At 44.0% G+C, this 27211-nt stretch overlaps 2 protein-coding genes, 1 long non-coding RNA gene and 1 pseudogene across 3 annotated transcripts; 2 read left to right on the plus strand and 2 right to left on the minus strand.

Annotated features, from left to right (window-relative positions):
- Positions 1-3896: 3896 nt before the first annotated feature.
- LOC120660812 (protein Brevis radix-like 1) lies at positions 3897-8931 on the plus strand. The gene is made up of 5 exons (XM_039939453.1): positions 3897-4279; positions 4609-5039; positions 7621-7753; positions 7895-8325; positions 8546-8931. Exons 1-5 carry the CDS (start codon positions 4115-4117, stop codon positions 8622-8624), a joined length of 1239 nt encoding a protein of 412 aa, XP_039795387.1. The 5' UTR covers positions 3897-4114; the 3' UTR covers positions 8625-8931.
- Positions 8932-11423: 2492 nt separating this feature from the next.
- On the minus strand, positions 11424-14307 carry LOC120662692 (solute carrier family 25 member 44-like). The gene is made up of 2 exons (XM_039941787.1): positions 14290-14307; positions 11424-12968 (listed from the first exon to the last, which is right to left on the minus strand). The coding sequence occupies exons 1-2, from the start codon at positions 14305-14307 to the stop codon at positions 11625-11627; spliced, it is 1362 nt and encodes a 453-aa protein (XP_039797721.1). The 3' UTR covers positions 11424-11624.
- A 3534-nt stretch (positions 14308-17841) lies between these two features.
- On the minus strand, positions 17842-19541 carry LOC120660813 (annotated as a pseudogene).
- A 6454-nt stretch (positions 19542-25995) lies between these two features.
- LOC120658862 lies at positions 25996-26988 on the plus strand. Its single transcript, XR_005668871.1, has 2 exons — positions 25996-26623; positions 26714-26988. It is a non-coding gene; the product is annotated as an uncharacterized LOC120658862 (long non-coding RNA).
- Positions 26989-27211: the final 223 nt, after the last annotated feature.

Genomic DNA, 27211 nt, shown 5'->3' on the forward strand with positions numbered 1-27211 from the left:
CCGATCATTGGTTTCCAGGGGGGCTGGGCTGCCGATGCCAGCCATGATGAGCGGGCATGATTCGTTCATGGGCGCGCCCCGCCACGCGCGTCGGGTGGATGACGAGTGGGCTGGCGATGGCCGATGGCGACGTCACTCGTTCGGTTCCGGCGCGGCGGCAAGCGGTTGCTGCGGTGGCGCGTTCCGCGGCCGGGCGGGTACCGCGGATGCATGAGCACAGGTGGCGGTGGGCGCGCCACCCACCACGCGGGGAAACGTGAGAAAGCGCCAAAAAGGCCTGGGGGCTGGGGCGCTGCCTAGCGCCGCCGCCGCATGACCGGGACGGGAAACCCATGGTCTGACCCGATCGACGGCGAGGTCTTGTCTTCGTAGTTCGGACGACAAGGGACGTGTTTAGATGGTGTAAACCCAAAACCTAAATTTTTTATAAATCACTTATATGGTGTATTAAATATAGTAGAAAATAAATCGCATTACAAATGGACTGTAAATCGCGAGACGAATCTAATGAGTCTAATTAGGACGTGATTAGACACTAAATTGCTACAGTAAACTTACTCTAATAATGGCTTAATTAGGCTCATTAGATTCGTCTCGTAGTTTACAGACGAGATCTGTAATTAGTTTTGTGATTAGTCTACATTTAATATTTTAAATATTAAAGATTCTCTTCCAAAAACGCAAAATACAAAGTGATCTAAACACACCCAAGACTGCTTGCAACAAGGTGACCGTTCTTCCCGTGACTAGCTACAGTGAGTACTCCTCAAACTGTTTTAGGAAGCCCTTGTTTAGATGGGTAAAAGATACTATAGCATTTCCGTTTGTATTTGGTAATTTTTGTCCGATCATAAATTATTTAGGCTTAAAAAATTCATCTCGCAAATTACAGACAAACTATATAATTAGTTATTTTATTTAGTTATATTTAATATTTTATGTATATGTTTAAAGATTCGATGTGATGTGAAATTTTATAAAGTTTTGAAATTTTAAAAAGAGCTAAACAACTGCGAATTCTTGAAAATTTTGACGCCAGTCAGTGGAACAGTCCAATCACGGCGGATTTGAACTTTCCCCTTCACTTTTTGCAGGAACCCCACGGTAGCAGCAGGACCGCAGGAGCACCTGGCACGCTGCACTGCACGAGTGAAAAAGGCCTTCCGTTCCGGCTGACAGGCGCAGCCCACACCAGACACCACACGGGCTGCAGCGCGGGGCCCGCCAGCAGTGGGGGTGTCAGTGAACTTTGCGTCGCTCATTCGTCGGCCGTGTTTGGTTAGGCCGCGAAATTTTTTACATTTTTTGCCACTAATTTAAAATATTAAATAAAATCTAATTACAAAATCACTTGTAGGATTTTTAATAAATTCGCGAGACCAATATAATAAGGTCTTTGACCCACAATTAGAGGATGAATACTGTAGTATTACTGTAGTAGATCATAAATTAATTACCGTCATTAGATTCGTCTCGAAAAATTACACCCACCCATGAAAAAGTTTCACAAATAAACTTTGTTTATTACTTCATACATACATTCATTTTTTTTAATTTTTCGTCCTCTAAACCAAACACAAGGCGCAGCAGCGGCCGCTGGCGCCGGGCGCGGTTATTCATCGCTTGAGGCGATAGATGCGCCAACCATCACCTGAAGTAGTAGTAATTATTATTTTTTTCTATCGATGAGGATAGAATCTTGGACTGGGCCCATTTATTAATCATTTTGAATAGAATTGAACGGGAGAAGTACAATCCGATCTCGATATCTGATCCACTCATGCATGTGGGGTAAAATTGATGACATCATCCATATGTAGTGGGGATAAAGCTAAAAAAATCTATAAATCTTGAACTGTACATCCAAAATAAATTCCAATCGCGCCATTGTATTTCTTACGACAAGATCTTCAAAACAAGATCACACTTAACTATGTTTGCATGATATTTTTTAAAAGCAGTTTTTAATACTAAATAATAAATTCTGGATACCGGGAACAAATATTTAAACAACACGAACAAATAATTATTTTAAAGAACAAAAAATTAATCACAATGAACAATTAATAATATACAACAAAAAAAACATTAAACATCACGGACACTTGATTATATAACCTAATAATGAAAAATAAATATCACGAACAAATGATTCAACATGTCGAAACAATTTAATCTACATAACGGACAAATAATTTGCCACTGCGAACAAATAGTAGATAAGGGAGAAAAATAAAAAAAATATTAAATAAAGAGAAAAATAAAAAAATATTGGAAGATCAATATGCGTGGGAAAAATATAATAAGAATACCATGGAACATCAAGTTTTATTGCTAAAGAAACTGTACATATATTTACAAGATCCGTGGTTACAAAAATTAAGAATAAAAAAATTATAAACATATTATGTACATATCGATATATACAAAGATTAGATAGATAGAAAATATAAAAACATGAAGAATATCGGAATGGAGAAAAAGAGCAAAAAAGACATGAATCGACAAGTACAATGAAGAAAAAAGAATAATAAATAAGAGGAAACAAAAAACTCTAAATTAATATGCTGGTAACAGCAGGAGCAATTGTGGACAACGCTAAAAAAAATAAAACAGTCCTAGTAGTGAATCGTAATAATTTAATTATTTGCTGATAGTTAATGCACCGCACTATAGAACCCCACCACATATAATGAGCGTGTTTTTTATTTTTTATATTTTTCAAAAAAAAATTACAGAAATATAGTTTTGGTTTAAGATTTTACAGTTCTATGCCGCCCGGGCCTACCGCCCGGTAGGGGGCGGTAGGGACCTATATGTAAATAAAAATATTTTTTTTTTGTGCAGAGGTCCTTAGCGGGTGCCTGCCGCCCCCTGCCGGGCGGCAGGGGGCAGCAGCCTCCCACCCCAAATATAAAATTCAGCCCCTTCCCACGCGCCCTCATTTTATTGGATTCTTACAAACTACTTGTAAGATATGGATGCGGCCAGAGGTGTATGAGATGCACATTAAGGTAATTTTTATTCAGTTCTAATCCCGTCCGTCATTTGTAATCCATATTTACGAAATAGTAAAATTATTGTGTAATTATATGCTAGGATTACCCCGAGGACACGGAGTTGATTAACAATTCGATACCAAATTTTCGTAAATTGGTATGTATCTTCGGTGGAATTATGCCGCAAACTAGACGAATGAGGTGGAAAAGATCTTCGGGTGATAGTTCTTGGCCTCCGCAAGAACAGATGACCGGAGGTTCGTCAAGTCATGCTGCACCACATCGAGCACCTAGTTGTGTTAACTGGGATGACGATATGGATGACTTCATGCCCCCCAAATCATGGCATCGAACACCTGATGTTCCTCCCCCTGTACATGAACCTAGAACCAGAAAAGAGAGAAAAGGAAAGTCGAGAGGTTCGTCAAGTAATGTTGCACCACCTACAGCACCATCATCTGTCAACTGGGATGACAACTTAGATGATTTCATAACATGATCTGTAACATATGATGGACATCAATTTTAGATAGTGATGTAAATTGTGACGGGACGCCTGTATCTTTAATTGCAATACTTATATGTTTGCTATGTTTGATATTTGGGGCGCGAGGAAAGGGGCGGGGTTTTATATTTGGGGCAGGGGGCCTGCCGCCCGGCAGGAGGCGGCAGGCACTCGCCAAGGACCTCTGCGCAAAAAAAATTATTTATATTTATATATAGGTCCCTATCGTCCTCCTGCCGGGCTATATGTGATGCTGCTATTGGGCCAAATAAGGCCACCAACAAATTCTGTGTTACTTCGGCGATGGATTAGTAATTTGCAGCGAGCAATGCATAGCCCCGACGGCTGGCGCCGCCAATAAATAAAACCCGCACTCGTCCCTCGCGCCCCCTGCCATTAAAATGCCGCTAGCCCGAGCTCGAGATCAGAGGTGGTGAGGAGGCCGGCCAGCCTCGTCCTCGTGTGCGCCCGAGGCCTGCCCACCGTGACACGCGCCTGCGCCGCGTGTATAAAGCGCGCGCGCCGCCCGCCCCCAGCTTTTCTGCTGAGTCCGCCGCGGTCACTGCCGCCGCGCGTCCGTCCGTGAGCTGACCCGACCTGGGGGGGAGGGATGCTCACGTGCATAGCGTGCTCCAAGCAGCAGTTCGCCTCCGGCGGGCCGCCGCTGCACGAGCCGCCGGAGGATGAGGACGTCGTTGACGGCGTCGGCGGCGCCATCGGCGGCGGCGCGGCGACGCCCGGCACGCGCCATGCCATCAAGGCGCTCACCGCCCAGGTGGGTTCCTCGCCTTCTCGGCACAGTGTTTGTTGTTGCCTTGCCTTGTTGCGCGTGGACGCCTTCGAATCTCGATTTCGTTTCCTCGTTTGGTGGCGTTCCGGTCTGGAGTTAGCCCCTTCGAATGTGCTAACCTTGTTGATGAGCTTGGAACATGGGAATCGGTGCAAAGTTATCGAAATTGAACTTCTCGAATCGAACGTGGGTCTTCGAGTTCTTGGGATTTGCCACCCGTTGCGAATTTCTATCGAAGTGTGACAAGCTGTAGACTCGGATCGGAAGTGCGTTCTGGCGTGTGAACTGACCGGACCTTTTCTTGGATACTTCAGATCAAGGACATGGCGCTGAAGGCGTCGGGCGCGTACCGTCACTGCAAGCCCTGCGCGGGCTCCTCGGCGGCGGCCTCGCGCCGCCACCACCCGTACCACCACCGCGGCGGCAGCGCCTTCGGGGGCTCCGACGCCGGCTCGGCCTCCGACCGCTTCCACTACGCGTACCGTCGCGCCGGGAGCTCGGCGGCCTCGACTCCGCGATTGCGCGGCGGAGGCGCCGCCCTGTCAAGTGCGGACGCCACGCCGTCCATGAGCGTGCGCACGGATTTCCCTGCCGGCGACGAGGAGGAGGACGACGAGATTGCATCAGAAGGCGGCGGCAAGGAGGACGACGCCAAGGAGTGGGTGGCGCAGGTGGAGCCTGGCGTGCTCATCACCTTCGTCTCACTGGCGCAAGGTGGCAACGACCTCAAACGCATTCGGTTCAGGTGCGTTCCTTCACCATCTACTTGGGATGAATTTTCATTTCTAGTTTGCAAGTCGATTACTTGATCGCAAGGTTATTCTATTTGCTTTGTCTTTTGAGCAAACCTGTTCAGATTTTTGGTGGCATGCTACACGTGAACAACGCAATGTTGGCGGTAATTTGGAAAACATTTCCATATAGATGAGACAAACTGTCATTTTTGGGAGATCTTCTGAACACAAACTGTTCGTCTGTTCCTAAAAACTGAGAAGTTGATCTGTGGTGGATGGTGCGAATCAAACTTCCTTTGCTGGTTAGACATAGTAGAATCACTACAGTTCCTTGAGAATTGCACAGTAGGATTGTTAAAATCTTTGGCCTTCTTAATTGAAATGGTTGCTTAATTGAATTGCACAGTTAGTCTGCACATCTGAAATTTTCCAAATGATTGCTTATGTGTTAGTTCTCAATTGAAATGGTTGACTTCTCCTGCTCCATTTTAGCATCCTGTTTCTTCTGATTATTTTTTTCTAGTTCAATGTGACTCAAAAGCTTTTGAGCAATCGTCAGAATTCCAATTAAACCTACAGGGGATGGAAATTTAAACTTGCCAGACAATACTATACCCTCCTTAGCCGAGTGGAATCCATTTTGGATTTGAGGATGGAGTAAAGCATGCCATGGCCTTGGAATAGCAATGAACAGGTTTGGTTCCTTAAAATAAGTACAAGGCATGTATGCTACACAGCTCACTCCCAGTCCTATGCAACCCCATTAGTTTACCCCATAAGCACCCATGCAGCCATGCTAATCTGTGTGCAGCGTGTGGCTTATTAAGCTGGTTTTGCCGTTGTATACTTGCCACATAGTAAATCCCATGTATAATCAGGATTTTACTATATGGTAAGTATGCAAGAGGGACAACCTGATGCATTGTTAAATACAATCACATTATTCCACTCATTGTCAACTCTATGACAGGGAGCTCCATTTAACTCCTCACGTGCTGCCCCCAGGCCCCAAGTCCATACATGTCGGCAAGCATGTTCTAGGTCAGTAGATTTAGAATTTGAAGGCTGCATTGAAGAGGTTAAAGGATCATGTCAGCTGCCCACCGTGGAAAGGAGTTTTGAATTTACTACTGCTTCTAGTACACTGTGGGGGCAAGTCCAGCTTGTGCATTTGTGGTGCTCTAGCCTGTCCATATCATGTACATTTGTTGTACTGGAGATGTTGCTTCGGGTCTAGGATGAGTTAGTAACACTATCAAGCGGATGGAGGCATGAGAGGCCCACAGCCAACATTTCTTCTGTATAATCAAGAAGCTAAATGGGAAGAGAGCGGTAGAACAGACAAGTGTTAAGTGCTGCTTCCCCCTCTCTTCCCTTTGGCCTTTTGTTACAGAGAGTGTTGGTATTGGTTTGTGGTCTTATTGATATGTAGTTTGGGTCCCTCCACAACAGATTACGTGAGCCATCCAAGTATCCAACCTGGATGCTGTTTGGCAACGTTTCCCCAAATATATGGAAGGATTTCCTATTCCAAGCGATGGTGCTACCATCGTTAGCAGATCTTGCAAATCACTATTGCAAACTTAGTCTGGAGACTACAAAAGAAAGTCTGCTTCTAAGAACGTGCTCACTGTAAGTTTGTAGTGTTCAGATTGAATGTATAAAGGTTGTTTTGTTAGATTTGTGTACGAGTGTAGTAGTACTTTTTTAACAAGGTTCTTGGGAGGAGTTCCTCATGGCCAGCTATGCTCACTGGTCCCCACTAGGATTTTAGGTATATAATATTATTATACAAAATGAACACAAGCTGGATCTTAAGATGGGTGCAGGTGTCTTATTTAGGAAATTAGTATATTGGTTCTAGATCTGAGAGGGACATAAGATGCGAGAGTCTGTGGATCTCTGGCTAGGTTTGGGAAGGTTGGTTTTAACAGCCAATGTTGTATGGGATGCACTCTACCCAAATGTAGGAACCTCATGGGTAAGGATAAGGTAATGGAATTGATAGAGAAATTCATAGACCTAGGTAGGATAGGCAAATTGATAAAGGGAATAGAGATGATGATAGAGATCATACTGAGAAAGAGGATAATTCCGTACGGGTACAACTCTTATTTGAACGAAGTGCAAAAAATGCGATCTTTTTTGTCTAATAGAACAAACACTAATACCTTAATTGAGTCGGTAAAGATCAAATCAGTTTATCAAAGTGCTTCTCTGATTGCTCAAGACATCTCTTTTCAACTGAGGAACAATCCAATCTCATTTCGTCTACCGTAACTGCCTATTCCCAGTTGACTGCAGGGATCTGTTGCAATTCTAAGGCATGGAACCCACAGTAATTAAGATGGAACCCACAGTATGTATGTCCGTTTGAATCAAATATAGATCTGCAACTTACAACTGTTTTTGAGGCATGCATTAAGATCTAAGAGGTACGAAAACTGATGCATGTGAGAGCATCAGTTTCAGATATGGATGAACATGCTTGCTTATCTGTTTCCATAGGAGTTCTTTGAATATGCATATGTAACCACGTCAGTTTTTCATTTATTTTCTTCTTGTTTTTTGTGCATGTGATGCGTATGATAGCCGTGAGATGTTCAACAAATGGCAAGCACAAAGGTGGTGGGCTGAAAATTATGACAAAGTTATGGAGCTTTATAATGTCCAGAGGTTTAATCAGACTGTCCCTCTCCCCACTACTCCAAAATCTGAAGATGAGGTGAGGATGCCATGCCACTCAATTTATCCCTTCTATCTATCTAAATAACTAGATATCATTTCTTATAAAAAAAACTAGATATCAGATATATTTTGTGTTATAACTGATACATTGCTCCATGGCATTTGTTTCTTTCTATAGAGCTCCAAGGAAGACAGCCCGGTAACCCCGCCACTGGACAGGGAGCGAGTGCCGCACACCTTCCACGGACCAATGTCAGGTGGTGGGGCCATGGGCTACTCTTCTTTGGATTCTCTTGAGCATCACTCGAACCGCTACTGTAATGGCCACCACCACCATCATGGACACCAATTCTGCGATTCAATGGGCTTGGCATCGACACCAAAGTTGTCGAGTATCAGTGGAGCCAAGACAGAAACTTCATCTATGGATGCATCGATGAGGACAAGCTCGTCTCCTGAAGAGGTTGACAGGTCTGGTGAGCTCTCGGTTTCAATCAGCAATGCAAGCGACCAGGAGAGGGAGTGGGTCGAGGAAGATGAGCCTGGTGTATATATCACCATCCGGGCTTTGCCTGGTGGCATCAGGGAACTTCGTCGCGTTCGGTTCAGGTTTGTGTTCTGTGCTGCTTCACTGCTCACCCATTACTATCTTTATCTAAACTCCCAATGTCGAACCAGAGTAACTTATAGTCAGCAAACTGACGAGGATGTACTAATAGGTTGGAGATCAGAAGGCATACCTAAGCCTTCACCGTCTGAAATACAATTGTACCATTACTTGTCTCTCTGCACCAGATACATGATCACTTATATGATCCTTTTGTTGCAGCCGGGAGAAGTTCAGCGAGATGCATGCCAGGCTATGGTGGGAAGAGAACCGAGCGAGGATACACGAACAGTACCTCTGAGAAGCCCCCTCACCATCAGAACAGCATAGAAAAGTGCTCCCTTCAGTTGAGCTGACGATGGTCCATGCTTGTATATCTGGCACGAACACTTGTCCGTGTATTTCGAGCTTCGTTCGATGTTTGTAGTTTGTACTAACCTAGGGTCGCGGCAATTTTTGTATTTTTCGTTTCATTTTTTAACGGTTTGGTCTTCAGTTTGGACAGGATATTTGTTTGAGCAACTCATTCAGGTCAAAAGGGTGTATTAGCCTAGTAAAAAAATAATGTAAGCCTTCACTTTCTGGTTACCAAAGATGTCTTTCCATTATCGTTGGTAGTTCATTGATCTTCAATTATACATTTATACTATTGACATGCTATATTCCATTTAGACTAGATAGAGATGGTGCTATTGATGGCTTGCTTCTGCGCACCATTTGGCTGTTGCCTGTTGCCATCGTCTTGTTGTATACAAGTCATTCCGTACAGGAATGGATCCAGCTCACAGCCATGGGGGCTGAAGTCTTCTTCCTCTTCTCTTACCTCCTTTCTCTTCTTCTACTCCTTTTACTTTCTCCTCCTTTAGCTCCCATTATTCTCATTCTAATGGAGGTGGCAGGCAGTAGAGGGGGGCTGAGCCCCCTAGCCCCGCTGTAGATCATTTAGACATCACAATGATGAATCACAAGTTGGTAATGAGTGGTTTGAAATTCGGATGTAAATTGTAATTGGCCTGCCCCCACTTAAAACCACTAACGACGGCTTGATTGTGACGCTAGTGAACGCGAGTTGGTATTCTTTTTTTCTTTTTTCTTTTTTGAAAAAGCTGAAGGAATTTGTAGTTGTTGTCCTCTCCAGCATATCGAGTCTTTTTATTTTCAAACCTCCTTCGCAGGCTCTTTAATCTTTATGCATAGGAAGCGAACAAGCACAGAAGCACTTCGCGAGAAGAAAGCTGCTGGCCGTAGGATTGACGCAATCAACGGTGCAGATTAAAAGCGCTGATAAGAAATCTGCATCTAGTGGTTTCTAGCTAGTACGACTGCCGACTGATTTTTTTTTTAGGGGGACGACTGTTGACTGATGCAGTAGAATTCTTTGTTCAGTGGTCTTCCCATTCGTGGGCCAGAGAAAAATTGTAGCCAACCCACTGAGAAGAAAGGTAGGGGCATTTTGGTCCAGAAAGAGAAGAAAGGTAGCCTCTTAATGAAAAAATGTGTGAAAGAAAAGAGAAGAAAGGTAGGGGCATTTTGGATGCACAAGACGTATGCAAGTCCTGCTGCTCGCTTGTGCAACACTACATTGTGGTCTGTGGACTTGCGGTAGTGAGCTTTCGCCATCCAACATGGCCAAAATGGCTATAAAATATACCATTAAGCGACCTACTACATGCTAAGTACTGTCATTTCCTGTCCTAATCAACCTACTCAAGCGAATCACTTTAGTCTTTATGACTTGGGCAGGCTAATCTTCACCAAGTGATTTCTCCTTGGCATGTTTTGTTGTCCACTGCAATCATTGTCATTAGTTCGACCATTGCTCCGTATGAGATTTCCATCCGTTTCAAGTTCGAGCACTAATTCCTCTCTTCTTTTGAACGTTTTGCACTGTTCAGTAAGGCTAGTATTTGGGAACCAAATTAGAGTCAACTCTTCTTGATTGGAAGATGGCATGCAAACCACTGACCTTTGAAAGAGGAGGGACAAAGGTTCAGCATAGCTTCTCTCGGCACTGTTGATATATAACATATAATTTTCTGCTTCCTGAAACTTCATGAGATTTAGCAGCAGCTGATGCATCCATTTCTCTCTGAAACTCATGCACGGGCATGAAATTTAATCAGTTACAATAAAAATTATAATAAAGTTCAGAAGTCTGCGACAATGATTTGAGTTAAAAGGAGAGTACAGATCAAGAGGATGTCTTATCCAAAACACAAAGTGCTAGTGGAAGATTAGAAGACAATACCTGTCGCTCTTAGCAACAGAAATAAAACAATCGGAAAGAAGACTACCAAACTTCAACCTATCCGGCCTCGAGAGAACGATAGCATAAACAATGGATAAAAAGAATCATTATCACAGACAAAATAGTTCAGGCAATTATTGGTGTGACAGAGTTACATGTAATTTTCGATCAAAGTAAGACATTTGCATAGTGGAGTTAGTTGAAACATCATCAACAATCTTTTCTTATTTGAAGAAAATACTCGTCAGCCTGCTAGCTAATTTGTCCACCCTCTCCAACGGCCAACTCCAAAAAAATGGCTGAATAAGAAAAGTGATAAAAAGAACAATTTTCAGAACACTCCCGTGTATAAGAACACTTGTATACCATATAGATATCACTTGCATTCTTGCAAGCTGAAAAGGTATCCATAGGCTAATGTACACAAGATTATATGTCCATCATGGCATCATGCATATTCAATTGACATGACGCCCCCCTTCTGGCGTTTGGTGGCATGGATTGGAAATGGAATCTTTAGCTATATCTGGTTTGAAACATGTCAATAATTAAACAGCTAAAGCACATACCATTATACTGGAATCAGACGTATTGCTGCCACACATATAATCACATCTATTATATATTTGTTCACTACCAGGTGCCACCTTCACAATGACACTACAGACATTCTAAATAAACACAACAGATGGAATATGGACAGCATTGTTAGTGGCCAGACCACGGCAGTCTAAAGGCACTTAACAAATGTATTTCAAACATTAACGGTTCAGCACAAACAAAGCTTTGAGTATGCATAAATCGGATCAAGACATACCCACCAATTTGCTGAATAATGCAAGGAAATGCAACTAGAACAGAAAAAGGGAACAATACTGTATAAGCAACGTGAATTGGACTGATTTGGAAACTTGATTAGAGGAACAAACGAAGATATCTACAGACATTTGATGACCATTTCTTTTCAACACATAACATATTGAGTGTTGGAAATGAACTAAAGAAACAAAGCAAAAGAACCTAATTACTGTTGTCTATACTTGTCATCAAACATCATGCAAGGCCGCTCTGCTGGCCCTTGTCTGAGAGCCGCTTGAGGAACTCATAGGTGGTGATCATGGTGGTGGCAGACAATGACATGGATGCCCACCTTGGGCCAAGCCCCCTGTAACAAGCAGCCCACCCACCTTCCTTGATCAGCCTCCGCACCATCCTCCCCACAGTAATCGGCTCACCGTCCCCATCCATGACCTGCATCCTGGTCTTGATGGTGTCCAGTGGCATGGTCACAAGCGCTGATGCACCGCCAGCCATTGCAGCACTCACTCCCTGCACTACCATAACAGTCTTGCAACCTGGCTGCAGCGAAGAATCCCCATTGCCAAGATCAATTTCTTGAACACCAACACCATAATCGCACAAGTAGCAGCCAATCCCACTCCAAATTATCTTCTGTGACAGTGAGTAAGTTGCCCACCACACGGCATTGGAAGGGGCATAGGTTAGGATGGACATGCCGAAGCCACGGTACAGGCCACGCAGGCCGTCCGAACCTACAATCTTGCGGAAGGCGTCGACGCCGCCATGGTAGCGGGAGTCGGGGCAGGGGTTGCCCTGAACCATGAGGCGCTGGCTGATCACGTCGACGGGTGTCCACACGATCTGCGCAGCAACGGCGGCGGCGAGGCCCGCAGCCGCTGACGCAGCGGGCTCTGGTGCGCCGAGGCTGAGCGCGATGGGGCCGACGGCGGAGCGCGTGGCCTCGAGCGCGCCCATGTAGAGCGCGCGCGCCGGGACGGTACCGGCGAGGGAGGTGGCGAAGCCGCGGTAGAAGGCGAAGGCCCCCTCCCGGCGCAGGATGGCGGAGGCCGCGCCGAAAGCCGAGGGAGGGAGGGCTGCTGCCACCGGGGCGACCTGGAGGCGCGTCTTGAGTACGACGGCGGGGTAGAGCGCGGCCGAGACGGCGGAGAAGAGCCCGGCTCCCAGGACGAAGAAGCGCGCCTTGTCGAGCCGCTCCCAGCGGATGTCCTCCGGCAGCTGCAGACACTGGGAGCCCTCATCCTTCTCCGCCGCCGCGTCCGGCGGCGGCGGAGGCGAGTTCCGGCGATCTATGGCCTCTCCTCCATGCCGGCGCGGCGGAGAGAGCAGCACTTGCTGAGTAACCTTTATCCCACGAGTGTCACACAACGCTTGCGCCCCTGAGCAGTGGAGACATGTCCTCCAGCAGGCGGCGGCGGCGGCGGCGGCGGCTAGGGTTTTGGGTTGGGGATGGGCGCGTGACAATAAAAGCCAGGAAGCGAGGAAGCGAAGCGAAGCAAAGGCAAAACAGAGCAAAGCGGTGGGAAGAAGGAAGAGAAGGGTGTGGAACAGCGTCCGACGTGGCAAGCCCGGAATATCCTAATTTCACTTGGGCCCTAATTGCAGATGTTACCAAGTCCAATGCTCTGACCCTCTGAGGCCCAAAATGAGAATCAGTACTGTACTATTAAAGCCCTATTAGCGTAATCCCATCGCAAAGAAAAAAATACAAATTCAGAAGAAGAAAAAAAGACAAAGGCAGATAAGTTCACAAAAATACGAGCAAACGACGCTCTTTATTACCTGCAAGTCTTAGAATATTGTATTTAATTCTTTGAAAAAAATCTTATATTTCACGTACTATTTTTTTTGCGAAGTTATATTTCACGTACTAGATGCGATGCCCCTGAAGAAAGGGGTGCAAACATCAACATTTTTCCTTAATACTTTAAAATCATTTTGATCTCTTATAAACTCTATATCTGACTCTTTTTAATTCACTTGGATCTTTGTGTTGCATAAACCTAGTGCAATAAAATTATATTTAATATGGATATTCCCTTATTTTCTAAATATCTAAGTTCTTTCTATTGATTCAACTCATGATCCTACGAAATGGACACAAATACAATATGCAACATTAAGTCGTGTGGACCTCATCTGAGGACTTGGGTAGGTTATATGCATTGGAGATGCCCTATTGTACTTGCCAGAAAATGAGGAGCCGACACAATATATTAAAAAACTGTGTATGGGTTAGGTTGATGATATTAGCCGATGTGACTTCCACATCGCCCTGCTAGTGGGCCGGAACCCAACCTGTACCCACACCGATTTGTACTAGTCTCGTAAAAAAATAAACCCACTCCAACCTGATCCGTTGATAACTAAAACCAATCCACCGTCACGGTTATATTACATTATCCCATATACTGTACCAACCCACCCCCAAAACTATGGTTTCAACCCATTTGAAGATCCACGGTGTATCCACCATGCAGCCTGCATGTGCGGCTGGGAAAACATCCTCATGCGGATAACGTAAGCCCGCATGAATATACACAATCATAGTCAAAATAGATGGTGCAGAATTGTAAAAAGATCAAAAACAACCTATTTGCACAAGAGCTAAGGAGAGCGACTGAGCGACTCTGCTTCCTGCATCCCTGCACCTATTTGCAAAGCATTGATAGCCTGGTTGAATATTGAGTATTGAAGTTGGATAGAAAAATGGTTGGTTCAGCTCAAGAGAGTTATTTGCTACCATTCCAGAAACAATTTTAGAACAGAATTCAGAGAAACACTACAAAGCATTGATAGCTTAATTCTCATGTCAATGTTTCCGAAGCAGCAACACTTTTGAATTTTGAAGAGATGAACTGTGAAGGGGTTGGGTCTGTCAGGAGTCCTGCCCTCATACACCTCTTGGGTTTACCATTGGGCGCTGTAATTTCTGAAGAACTAAATTCACATGGGAACAAGTAAGAAAATAGGGCAGTTACACAGTGTAGCATGAGTAAACAATTTTTACAGCAATTCACTTTCATTAATCTTATTGTCTGACAAGTAAAACAATTGAAACTTTTAGAAAAACAAGTACATGTCATAATAGATGGTAACATACTTGATTCCACCGGTTAAGATCTTATCGGTTCAGTTGATTCCACCTATTCAAGAGGCTTTCAGTAAAAACACAGCACACCTATACTACAAATAAATACAAAAAAATCTTGACTAGTGTTGTACCTGATTATCCATACCCGCATCTTTCTCCATGAACAACCAATCTTTTCCACAGACAAGAGCTTCCAACATTTCAGGGGTTAAAGCCTCATATGCTCTATTGTTGTTACTCGCATTATCCACCGTCAAAGTAAACACCTTGTCTCTTATGCCCCATTCTGTTAGGCAACTCACAAGGGCTTCTTCAATTGCAATTCCAGTATGTGGGTACTTAACTTCCTTAAAGCTTATAATCTTTTTCTTCAATTTGAAGTCAACATTGATGTAATGTGTTGTTACCCATGTAACCTAAGTTTTGAATTGATGTCCATAAGTCAGACGTGAGTCACACACGAGAGTTTAGGTTGCCAAGCTCAATCTGAAGATCCATTTTCATTTTCTCATACTTCTTCAAACTATCATTGCGAATAGTTTGACGCTTCACAACATCATAATTTGGATTCACAGTTTTTATCCATCGTTCAAAGTATGGGTTCTCAAATTTGTTAAATGGGATTTCAGCATGTACTATGTACTCAATCATACGCTCACGAGACAGTTGAGGGTCAAAGACAAAATTCTCTGTGGGTTGTTTCTTCATGGTTGATATGAATTCTTTTCTAGAAGAATCATCTATGGCAGGACAATACTCTGAGATATGAGTTCTAAGGCTGCTTGTACCAGATTTAGTACTTAAATGGAGTCCACAATACTTGCACACAGCCTTTAAGTTATCATCTACTGCCACCAGATTTGGTTCAAAGTATTGCCATACCTTTGACCTTCAGTTTGGTTGTGACTGAGATGAAAGAGATAAATCCTGAGTTCCCGAACTTTCTGAGGTGTGTGCAGACATGGTTGATGTGTCTAAGATGACAATTGTTTTAGCAGACCTCGACTTCAAGAAGATGACCTTCACAAAATTATTCACATAGCATCAGCAACAAATCTAACTAGCATTTAGAAAAGAGATAAATTTAATTACCATTATTCAGAACCTAACACTAACAGCAACATATAGACCTATCAAGAATTCAGCTAGTTGACTTATCTGTAATTATGAATCTGACTGTATCTTAAACTAGTTTTGTGACAGATTATATTTTGTTGGACTATTAAATTGCTTAGTGGTTTGACTTACAGAGGAAGCTTCAGACATTCATTGAGAAAACTTGAAGAAACAGCTCTAATTTGAAAAGTCCAGGAGGACAACTGAATTTCCCGCACATACTGACTCCAGAACAGTGCGATACTGATATCTTCATCCAGAACAGTGCGATGAAGTGGACCAGAGCAACTACTCCGGTTTGAACTACCTAAAAAACACAAGAAACAAGCATCCAATAGCATCATTTGATAGACAAATTGTCACCATACGTGAATCAGTAAAACATAATTGAGCCCGAGTTTCGTTTCAAAAAAGAAAGACCCTATCAAGAAGGGAAAGGAAAATGAGGAGAAGGGGATGGGCTTGAGAAGGAGCGCCGACGGGGCAAAAAGCAGATCAATCACCTAGCGCGGAAAGACCGGAAGGGCCGGCGCGGACGGCGTGGACGGCGGCCGGCGCGGTCGGCGTGGACGGCGACCAGCGCGGACAGCGTGAAGGGCGGTTGTCGCGGACGGCGCTCAGGGCGGCCAGCGCGAAGCGCGGCAGGCAGGTAGTGCGGCCGACGTGGAGGGCAGCCGGTGCGGCCTGCCGTCGAGGAGGGCGGCAGGACCTCCGATCTGTGAAGGCGGCGGCTCCTGCGACTCCGAGAAAGAGAAACCGAGGACTCGACCCAACACTCGACGCCACGCCGGTCAAAACCCACGCTCGACCCGCACCTAACCCACATTTAGTAAAAACCCAACCCAATCCAGCCCAATAGCTCCTAAAATCCATTTCCACCCGAACCAGTAAGGCCCACTTCAATACCCGGTCCAAAAAAACCAAAACAATCCAGCCCACTAGCAGGGCGACTTCCAGATGCACACTATATAATACCCTGCAGGTTTCCTTGAAAAGAATTTACTACAATCATATATAAATTGCATATTCAAATAAGCCTCGGCGCTGTAGAAAGTAACAACTGACTAGCCCAATATATAAGTAAATTGTAAGAAGCAACATGGTCATCACTGAGCTTGTGCTTTATATAGTAGGCTTCCTCAGCCCTCAGCTTTCCTATAGAAACTTGAACAAACTCTAAATCTTAGAGCATATTTGGATGTGCTAAAGTTGAGTGCTAAACTATAGCATATATTAGCACTCATACATATGCTAAACTTTTTTAGATCTTAACTAATGTTTAGCCCATCCTATTAGTACTTCCATTTAGAGGAGGTAGTACTAAAGTTTAGCACTTTCACCCATCATCACTTCGATTCAACGGGATCTTAATCCTAACCTCATCAAAGTCTTATTGGTGGAGCTTGCTCAAGAAATCCTCTCCCAAAACCCTAATCTTACTATTACTAATTGGAGGTTGCTTTTGAAGCCTCCATGTGAAGGTGGTCACTCTAAAAAAATATAGAGAAATTCTAGAAATTTTCACAAAAATTAGATACATCCAACCATCAATCCGACAACTCTAATTATAATAGTCATTGGATCTATTATCTTTTTAATAAATTACACACCTCTATCATTATGAAAATGGACTAAAGTAACACCTTAAACACACCTTTACTATTATAAAAATAATGCAAATAACCCTATAGATTTGCATATATTATGTTATTATTAAAAGTAAAAATAACCCCTAAATATGAATCTAAATTATATAATTATAATAAAAAATAAAGTCACCAATATAAATTCTAAATTACCATATATCATTATTAATATATTATTTATGTTTTTTTATATAAAAATACCACCCACGATATGTGTCACCATGCATTCATATATGATGGAAGATATAAGAATATACAAGTTCACAAACAAATAGTTTAATTAAATATGTATCAACATAGATGGATGTGAGATGCAAAATAAAATTTATTGTAATTAGATAATGATAAATATGTATTTTAGAGTATGTGTTAGAATATTTAAAAGGTAAAAGAGAGCGTGAGATAAATAATTATAGCCATTAGCTATAAGCTTTATTTTATATTAATTCTAGTTAGTCCGTATGGGAGGACGGATTGATAGACTAGTGTTCCACGACAAAGACCCAAACCTCCCATAGCCATATGGAAATCAAACAGGCCCTCGAACTCAAAAAATAGTTGCTCCATAAGAATCATCTTTGTTTCCTCATTTGAAGAGAGGTTACAAAAATTCCCTCATCAACGTAATACATCCAAACACCATGATCTTCTTTGAATAATTTGCTGAAAGAAGCTTAGTACAATCAAATTCGGGTTATTTTACTCAATCCGATTCAAATTTCTTCAGGCTCAAATAGACCTGAGAAAGAATATCTTTAGAAGTTCGGTCGGGTCTAGTGGTGTCTCCCGGCCGGAACCCTCAAACCAGACTTCTCCCAAACGCAGTAGTTATTGCCATGGGCAACTGGATGGAAGTCTGAGGGGATCATGTTCCCGACATCGTACCGCGATCCGATCTTCACGATAACCTTGTCGTCGATCTTGGCGACGTAGAGATCCCCATCAGCGGCAAGGATGTCCAGCTTGCTCCCGGGGTGGATCCCGTTTCTTGACCTCACTGTAGAAAGAGCGCTGATCTCTTGCTTCAGGTTCCAATCGAAAACGTGGTCGTAGAACTGAATAGAAGCAGTGACATAGCGTCAGTTTATTATTGGATCAAGATTATGGTTAACATGGCCATGGTGAGTCGGTGTAGTTGAAGACTTACGATGCAGGGAGTTCCTGGGTGCGTGAGGATGTAGGCGTAGCCTTGCATGACCTTGTCGGAGGGGAAAGGCCATGAGTTCTGGGTGGAGCCGGTGTCGTGGTTGTCGACGAAGGTGACCGCTTTCTCCGGCAGCCAACCGATCATGCCGGGGGCTTTGCCGTTGCCATCCTTGAGCCGCCACAGCTCGCCCTGGACGGCCGACTGCAGCACCCCCTTGGTGGTGAAGTCGAACGCCGCGGCAGGGCCGCCCACGGCCTGCGCCCAGTTCACCAGCTCCTGCCGGTCTCTGTCCTGGTTGATGGATGGTTCGCCATTGCCGTCGTACTGCAGCGAACTCCATATCTCGGCGACGACGAAGGTGGGCGCGGTGTTGTCAACGTACACCTTGGCTACGGCAGCGGAGTAGCCTTTGGCGAAGTCGAGGCGCCAGCCGTCGAAGTCGAGGTCGGACTTGAGCCAGTTGAGCCAGTCGGAGAGCTCCTCCTGGACGCGTGTTGAGGTGATCGATGTCAGGCGCAGCGCCGAAGTCCGCCCCGGTGTCGCGGTGGCCGCGGCCGTTGGAGTACTGGGTGTCGTCGCTGCAGATCATGTCCGGACCCCAGTCGAGGCGGCTGTCGGGCGTGCCGCCCTCGAAGATGCAGTAGATGCCGCGGCTGTCCTTGTAGTCGGCGCAGCGGTGGTTGATGACGATGTCGGCGACGCACTGGACGCCCTTGGCGTGGAAGGCGGCGATGAGCGACTTGAGCTCAGCGTGGGTGCCGTACTTGGACGCGTCCAGGTCGTAGAGGCGGCCGGGCATGTACCCCTGCGGCGCCACCGAGTGCGACGGCGGCGGGAGCCAGACGTGCGTGGCCCCCGTCGCGGCGATGTCGTCCACCCGGCCCCGGAGGTAGTTGTACCACCCGCCCTGCTTCTTCCACGACTCCCAGTTGAACCCCTGCACACGCAACAAGAAAGTTCAGACTTCAGAGCTCTGCTCGAAGCACATGATGGCGCCAAGTAGTAGTTCGCAGCAGAGTAGCTGGAAGACAGGAAGAGAGCAGGACGCATACCTGGAAGAGGACCTGGGATTGGACCAGCTGGGATCCCAAGCCGAGCAACACGAGCACAAGGAGGCTGCACATGGCAGCCGAGTGCTTCGCCATCCGCTCGCCTGTAACTCGACTTCTCACTCTCTCGTGCTTTGCTGGTGTGCTGCCAAGATGCAGTGCAAGAGAGACTTGTGCTTGGCTGTGTGTGGAGCACCATGCCCGTGCGTGGGAATTTATAGGTTCGATCCGGCGGCCGCTTGGCTCCGGCAAATTGCTGTGGCGCGGATAAGGTCCGGTGCTTCAAACGAGAGCAACGGCATGTCGTTGATGGCAAAAGGGCAGCTGCCATCGTGGCGCATTCAAAATGGGATAAAAAGGCGCCTGATTGTATGAGCAAGTCGTGCGGCATGCATAACCAAAAAAAGGGAGCGCGTGTGCAGCGCCGGGACGCGGCGAACGAGTATGGGTGATCCGTTGAGGGACGCCTTTTTTGCATTTGTTGGCTTTGCTTAGTTCGTTTGGCTCACTTTCGTCATGGTTCGAGAGAGTTTGTGTCAGGAACCTGGTGAGTAATGTTGCTAGCTGGGCTGGTGTTGTCGGTCAAAACCCACCAGCGAGTAGCGACAGGAAATACGAAGAGCCGGGAGGTCGCCGGGGCGCTGGCAGGCACTGCTCCCTCGTTAACGGCCCGCAATCCTAGCACACGCCGCGGCTTTCTAAGACGCAGGGCGTTCCACCTGACCTATACCTGATCAGGAAGGTGCGGACGTGCTTGCAACGATTTGCCTGCATACACAAACACGTGTAAACATTAGTCCAAGCCGTGGTCGGTTCCCCGGGACGACTCTTGCATCGGCTTTAAAGAGCCGATCGAGTCCCGGTGTCAGATTGGATCTGCATATCCAGATGATAATGGATAAAGCAAATAACTGTAAAGCTGCTTCAATTGAATCTAGCTAATCTAATCAACGACGGTCCTACACGTAGTTAGGCCTAGCGAGCGTAATAAACAACTAAACCTTAACCAGAATAGAGGCCTAAGAATAAGCGAAAGCCGATTCCCGGATCAATTCCCTGTTAAGACTAAGGCAGAGCATCTAATACGTCACCGGATCATCCAACCCGTTTGCAAGGTCTAACCTAACAGATATTAAGCCAATTTTTAAGTATAAGAACAAAACATAACAGATTAGATCTACTAGATAGAAAAGAAGCGGGGTGTTGTCTCAGCACAACTAATTCTATGCAACGAGAATTAGCATAAGATTAAAATGTGACTGCACAGAAACAACATGATATTCGTATATGATAAGCAACAAAAATACGGTGAATCTACTAAAAATCATGCTACGAATATCGGGATAACTAGCACTACTCACCATAAAAAACGCTTCAGTACGAGTAATACCAAGGTAAAAGTAAGAACAACGCTGCCCTGATCGCAAGAAGCGATCAGGGCAGCATGATGCTTACTTGGATGAAACCCTAGAATTAGGGGTGGCGGTGCGCCGAGAGTTGTTGTTTGCAAACGTGATGACGTTCTTCTACAAATGTCATAGGGTACATATTTATAGTCTTGTAGACTTGACGACCAAGTTAAACAAAACCTAGTCCAGTACTAAAACTAATCTATCTCTAATGATTATAGATAAAGAGAGCCCATTGACTCCCGACGCACACAGATAAGAAGAGCCCATCGGCTCTTGGCATGGACCACAATCGTCGCTTCCTTGACCAATCTGTATAGGCCCATCGGCAGCTTCGGCCCATATCCTTCTCGACCAAATTCTGGTGGTAACACAACCGATTCACAAGCCTTCTTTAATTTCCGCACTAAGCCCAACTTGCTCTCAGCCCATTAATTAATCCTGTTAATTTATGGCGATAACAGCCGGTCAAGAAGCGCATGGGCTTGACATGGACCAAGGGAAGGCAAAATTTGGGTCGGCCCGAACTCAGCAGGGCTGAAAAGAAAAGCAGAGAATAAAAGGATTACATCCACCCTCAAGCGAGGCGTCGAATACATAGAAACTGAAAAGAAAAAGTCCTATTTACCTCCTGAACTGTCGAGTCATCTTAAACTCGAAAATACGGTATTTTGACTCCTTGAACTCACGAAACGGGACATATGGCCTCCTTGAGTGGTGGTTTTTCTCAGTGGTTTTCATCTTTTCATTTTATACTTATTGTGGATAATTTTTTGAAAAATTATAGTAAATCAAAAAAAGGAAAATCAAATTTTATTAGACTCCACATGAGTAGGTCTATTCGGTAAAGATATGATATAATTTAGTAAAAATTGTATTTATAATTTTAGATATATATTTTTTAATTATTAATTCATATCTAAATTTTCTGTGGTCCAATTATAGTGAAATTTTTATGATGGTCTAATAATTTAATGATTGAGACGTAGTAAAAATTTCATGCTCATTGGATCATGTATGCATGAGTTATAGATTCAGAAATTTAATTCCAAGCTATACCAGACTCTTCGTTTTGTCAAGAATAAATGATCCAATAACCGTGAAATTTTTACTACAATTTAATAATATAGTTATTAGCTCACCATAAAAATTTCGTCATAATTGGACCAAAGAATATGTAGATATGAATTAATTACATAAAATTATATATTTAAAACAAAAAATATAATTTTTACTAAATTATATCATACAATATGTTCAATGCATTGATCTACTCTTGTGCAGTCCAATAAAATTTAATTTTATATTTTATGAATTTTACGATTTACTATGAATTTTTTAAGATTCATTCAAAACAAACATAAAAGAAAAAGAAGAAAACCACTAAGAAAAACCATCCAGAGAGGTAATATATCCGGTTTTACTAGTTCGAGGAGGCAAAATACCTGGTTTTCAAGTTCAAGGTGAAAAATGTAAACTCGACTTATAGTTCAGGTAGGTAAATAGGACTTTTTCCAACCTAAAATCGGGCAACCGAATGTACAGCTGTAGCGCATCTAGGCCGATAGATGCTAATGGTATGTTTCGGTGATTTATGACAACCGTATGTGACTAACGTGTGTTTTAAAGGAAAGCTCAATAACTGGATTAGTCTCATATGAAATATGAAAGGAGACCCCTCAATTCGAAACAATCATGCGTACCAAGGACTCAATTTAAAAGATTAAGGACCTTTCTAGTCTCAAGTGTCACAAGGAGTAGAAGGACACTTGATTTAGTTAGGTTTTATATTTTTTAGTTCTTGATCGTACTATTAAGAGGGGTTCATGAGTTAGTAGCTTGATCAAACTTGAGTTGGCCTTAGAAATCTTACACACTCACTCAAAAACAGCAAAAGATGGTCAATAGAAGTCAACACAACTCTTGGAAGAAGAAACAATCAAAGTCACATTCGAATCCAAGTCAAAACAGCTGAAAACAAAGAAAATCAGCAGCACCGGTTGAACCGGTGACCTAGCATCGGAGCATCCGATGCATGGCGGAAGGACCGATGACCTGTCGGTCTATCTTCTCTGGATGAAGGCAGAAATCAAGTTTAGCACCGGTTGAACCGATGGTCGAAATCAAAGCACCGGTGCAATGAAAGTCCTTTGTTCCAGAGAGCATGTTTTGGAGGACTTCAACCTCTCTTCAGCACCGGTTGAACCGACGCTCCGAAATCAAAGCACCGGTGCAATGAAAGTATTTTGTTCCAGGGAGCATATTTTGGTGGACTCCAACTTCTCTTCAGCACCGGTTGAACCGACGCTTCAGAATCAAAGCACCGGTGCATTGGATGTACTTTGTTCCAGAACGCTTGTTTGAGTTGATCAGTAAACCTCTTCATCACCGGTTGATCTGATGCCCCTACGGAGCATGCACCGGTACAATGACGCAAGCGTGGATACTGTGTCAGAACTCCAACGGCTACTTCTTTGACACAGAGAGACCGGTTGAACCGATGCCCATATTTTCTATACCGTCGGTTCTTCCGGTGGTCACGGCTTTTCTGCAGAAAACTTCCAACGGCTATGTGACCTCCTCCACTCTATATAAGGGTACCCCCTGGCTCATTTCAGTTGCCTTTTGACACCCTGAAAACCTGAGGCCACCCTTGAGAAGAAGAGAAAGAGCTTTGAGCAAAAGAGAGAAGATCTAGTGCTTAGTTTGTGCTTCAACCTTGAAGAACTCATCCTTTGCAAGTGTAGCAAGTGTGCTTGAGCTAGGGCCAACTGAGTGTAGGTCAAGTGAAGGCTTAGGAGCTTGTTACTCTTGGTGTTTGGCAGCACCTAGACGATCTTGGTGATTGAAGGTGTTTCTTCCGGAGCTTGCCAAGGATTGTGGGAGCCCGAAGAAGTGTGTACGTGGCTTGAGCTCCACCACGCCGGGATGGTGAACGGAGACTCTTAGTGAGCGCCCAAGTCTCGGTGACATGGGAGGTGACAAGACTCTTAGTGAGTGTCACAACGTGGATTAGGGGTGTGTGCCAACACATCGACACCACGGGAAAAATCCGGTTGTCTCTTGCCCACTCTTTCATTTCAAGCATTTACTTTCTTGCAACTTTTCATGTGCTTGACATTAGAGATCATAACTTAGCTCTACCTTGCTTAGTTTCATATCTTTGTTAGCTTGTGTAGTTTGCTTTGTTTAGCCGGTTGGTGAATTGAGCCTTACTAGCATTGCATAGGTTAAGGTTGTTTTATTGCTTTAGAATTTTGAAAAAAGCCCAATTCACCCCCCTCTTGGTCCATCGATCCTTACAACAGCTCGAGGCTAGCTTAGGCTAGATTTCTTATCCCTACCCTTCCTCCTCCTCCAATGTGTTACCCCTTGTATCTGGAACCTTCTAGAAGCATCCAAAACCTAAATTCGACTTTTTGTACTTCCGTTGTCTATATAAATCGAGTGGGTTCATGACAGTTTGCCGCAGAGGACGTCTATTGTTGCTTTGGCTGTTCGATCGTCGATTGGATCGCGCATTGTCCACGACCAATGTGGAAGATGATACTACTACCCTACCTCCAACCAATATGATGTTTTTGGACAAACAAAATGAAAAGTAATTTTTATTAGTTTGCTTTGAACTATCAAAACGACATGCAATATATTACTATTACTAATTGGAATATTCTTTCGAGCCTCCACGTGAAGCCACCTAGAATTCTAGCTGGACGCGCAACAAAATAGAGAAATTCTCAAAAAAATCAGAAACATTCGACCATCAATCCGACAACTCTAATTATAATTGTTATCTTTTCTAATAAATTACTTGCATCTGTCATTATGAAAATAGACTAAAATAACCCTCTAAACATATATCTAAATTACCCACCTCTGCCATTATATAAAAATCTAAAGTGACCCCTAATCTTTGCGTAAATTATCCACCTGTGCTAAGATAAAAATAATGCAAATAACTCCCTAATTTTGATATATAAATTATTCAATTATATCATTATTAATAGTTAAAGTGACCTCTAACTCTGAATCTTATATAGTTATAATAAAATATTAAAGTACGCTAACATAAAATTCTAAATTACTATTTCTATCACTATTTATGTTATTATTTATATAAAATACTACACACGATATGTGTCACCATGTATTCATGTATGATGGAAGAGATAAGAATATCAATTCACAAAAAAAGTCAATTAAATATATATCAAACACACTTAGAGGTGTGATGCAAAATGAAATCAATTGTAACTAAATAATGATAAATATGTATTTTATAATACGAGTTAGAATATTTAATAGATGGAAGAAGGCGTGAGATAGATACGACAAGATAGGAAACAAAAAAAGATAGGGGTATTGTTGACACAGAATTGTGCCAAACATACTTGAATGCGCTAGAACGCGCGAACGATTGTCAAAACGTTCAACACCAGCAAAACCATGGGTGAACCTAGAAACACGATCTCGGGAGGGACCCCGTCGGAGCTTGCGCAGCTAGGGTTGCCCTGAGGTCGGCAAGGCCACTCAGAACGCCTTCAAAGGTCGTCGAGATGCAGAAAGAACAACAATTAGGATTTGGAAAAGCTAGGGTTTGAGAGAACAAAAGTAAATGTAAATTTTATTGATTCGATTGGGAATACCTCAATCGGCCTTAGCCTTTATATTTATAGGCCGGGGAAGTCGTACCCCTTTTTCCAAGTCGGTTTACACAAGAATTTTAAAAATAAAACAAAGTCTACTTGAACTCGAACTGGTCTGACCGGTCGACCTCCGACTGCCAAATTTAGGCTGTCAACAGGTATGAACGTTGGAAAAGTAAACACGCACCAGTGTCTAGTGAATAGAAAAAAACACAATGCACATATATAAACCTTAACTTTCGGCTACGTTGTACATACGGACGAAGAGATCAATGAATCCATGGCACATGCAAACTACCGTACAAGTGTATATGCAGGAACATCCGAACATATATGTAAATCTATATCGCTAGAAGTTTTGGAGGCCTGCAGAGCATTCACGCACTGTTGACAAATTGAATGATGGCGCGTGTCATAGATTAATTGTGTGTACCTGTTGGACATCGCGTCTGGTTCGCAGAAATAGTCGAAGAGAGTTGCGCTTGCCTGCCGCGTGTCCAGGACTGTCGCCCGTGTCTCGCCATGAAATCGAGGACAGAAGACATCTTGGGTTGTCGTCATATTTCTCAACCCAATTTCTCGCCTCCTCCGCCCCTCCACCGAAAGCAAATCCGATGTCCCCATTGTCGCCCGCACCTGTCGCCTTCTCTCCGCCGATAGGAGCACAACCATTCACTTCCACTTCCATAGAGGCTGTCGGATTGGCCGAGGCTGCCGAGCTGCACGGTGCGCTAGTGAGATGCGGTGGCTCAAGAGGAACACGGTGCAGCGGCGCTGCCGGCGAAGGGCGACGACTTCCGTTTCGCCGGTGGTCATCCACCTCAATTTAGGCCCATGTCGTCCGAGGGTCCAGGCCTTCAGCTTTCGTTCAGGCTATTTTTTGCGACTCCACTTCTCTGCTTCCCCATCCTCGCTCCTACGGTGCTGCCTTTTTAGGCAGTGCCTGTCTGCCCGACGCTATCAACACATTGGCCACACTCCTGTCCCCAGTCAGCACTATCGAGCCTCCTCTGCAGTCCCCAATTCATATCTCATGCTGTCGTCGAGTGCTATCAGATTGGCAACACTATCTGTTCATGACTATATGACAAGGGAGCCTAATTTCTATGCCTTTGGGCTGCTCAAGGTTCCGACACACATGCTGCCAGTGTCATCTGTTGGTTTAAACATATTCAGGTTCTTGCCGAATAAGCTAACTGAATCTTTACTTTTGCAGATGCCAAGTGTCTAACAGATTGGCTAATATTGATGCTGCAGCTGCACTTCCTACACTGCAAGAGTTTTTACTATTGATGCCCTTTCCCTTCTCCAGTTGATACTTGAGTTTTTAGTCCTCATTCTGCCTAACAGATTGGCTAATATTGATGCGCTTTCCCTTCTCCGGTTGATACTGAGTTCTTAGTAGTATGTCAGGTTGTACTGAAATCCAAACTCCATGAATGACTCAATTCAGGGATGATGGAGCAAGCAAATGAAAAATCAAAGGCCAAATCCCATATGCATGTTAACAGGCTATATGAAATATTTCTGTCATCCTACAATATAGCTGATTACATTGTTATATGTCCACCATTATTCGTATGATTTCTTCCTACATTTATTTCCTACCATTAATTTAATTGCCTAAACATAGTACTTTTGCCTTGAGAAATACCAGAATGAGGACTGTTTGCTCCTATTTATTCAAGAAAGTTGCATCCAAAAAGCCAAAAAT

Source organism: Panicum virgatum, chromosome 2N, assembly GCF_016808335.1.
Source record: "Panicum virgatum strain AP13 chromosome 2N, P.virgatum_v5, whole genome shotgun sequence".
Classification (NCBI taxonomy): Eukaryota; Viridiplantae; Streptophyta; class Magnoliopsida; order Poales; family Poaceae; genus Panicum; species Panicum virgatum.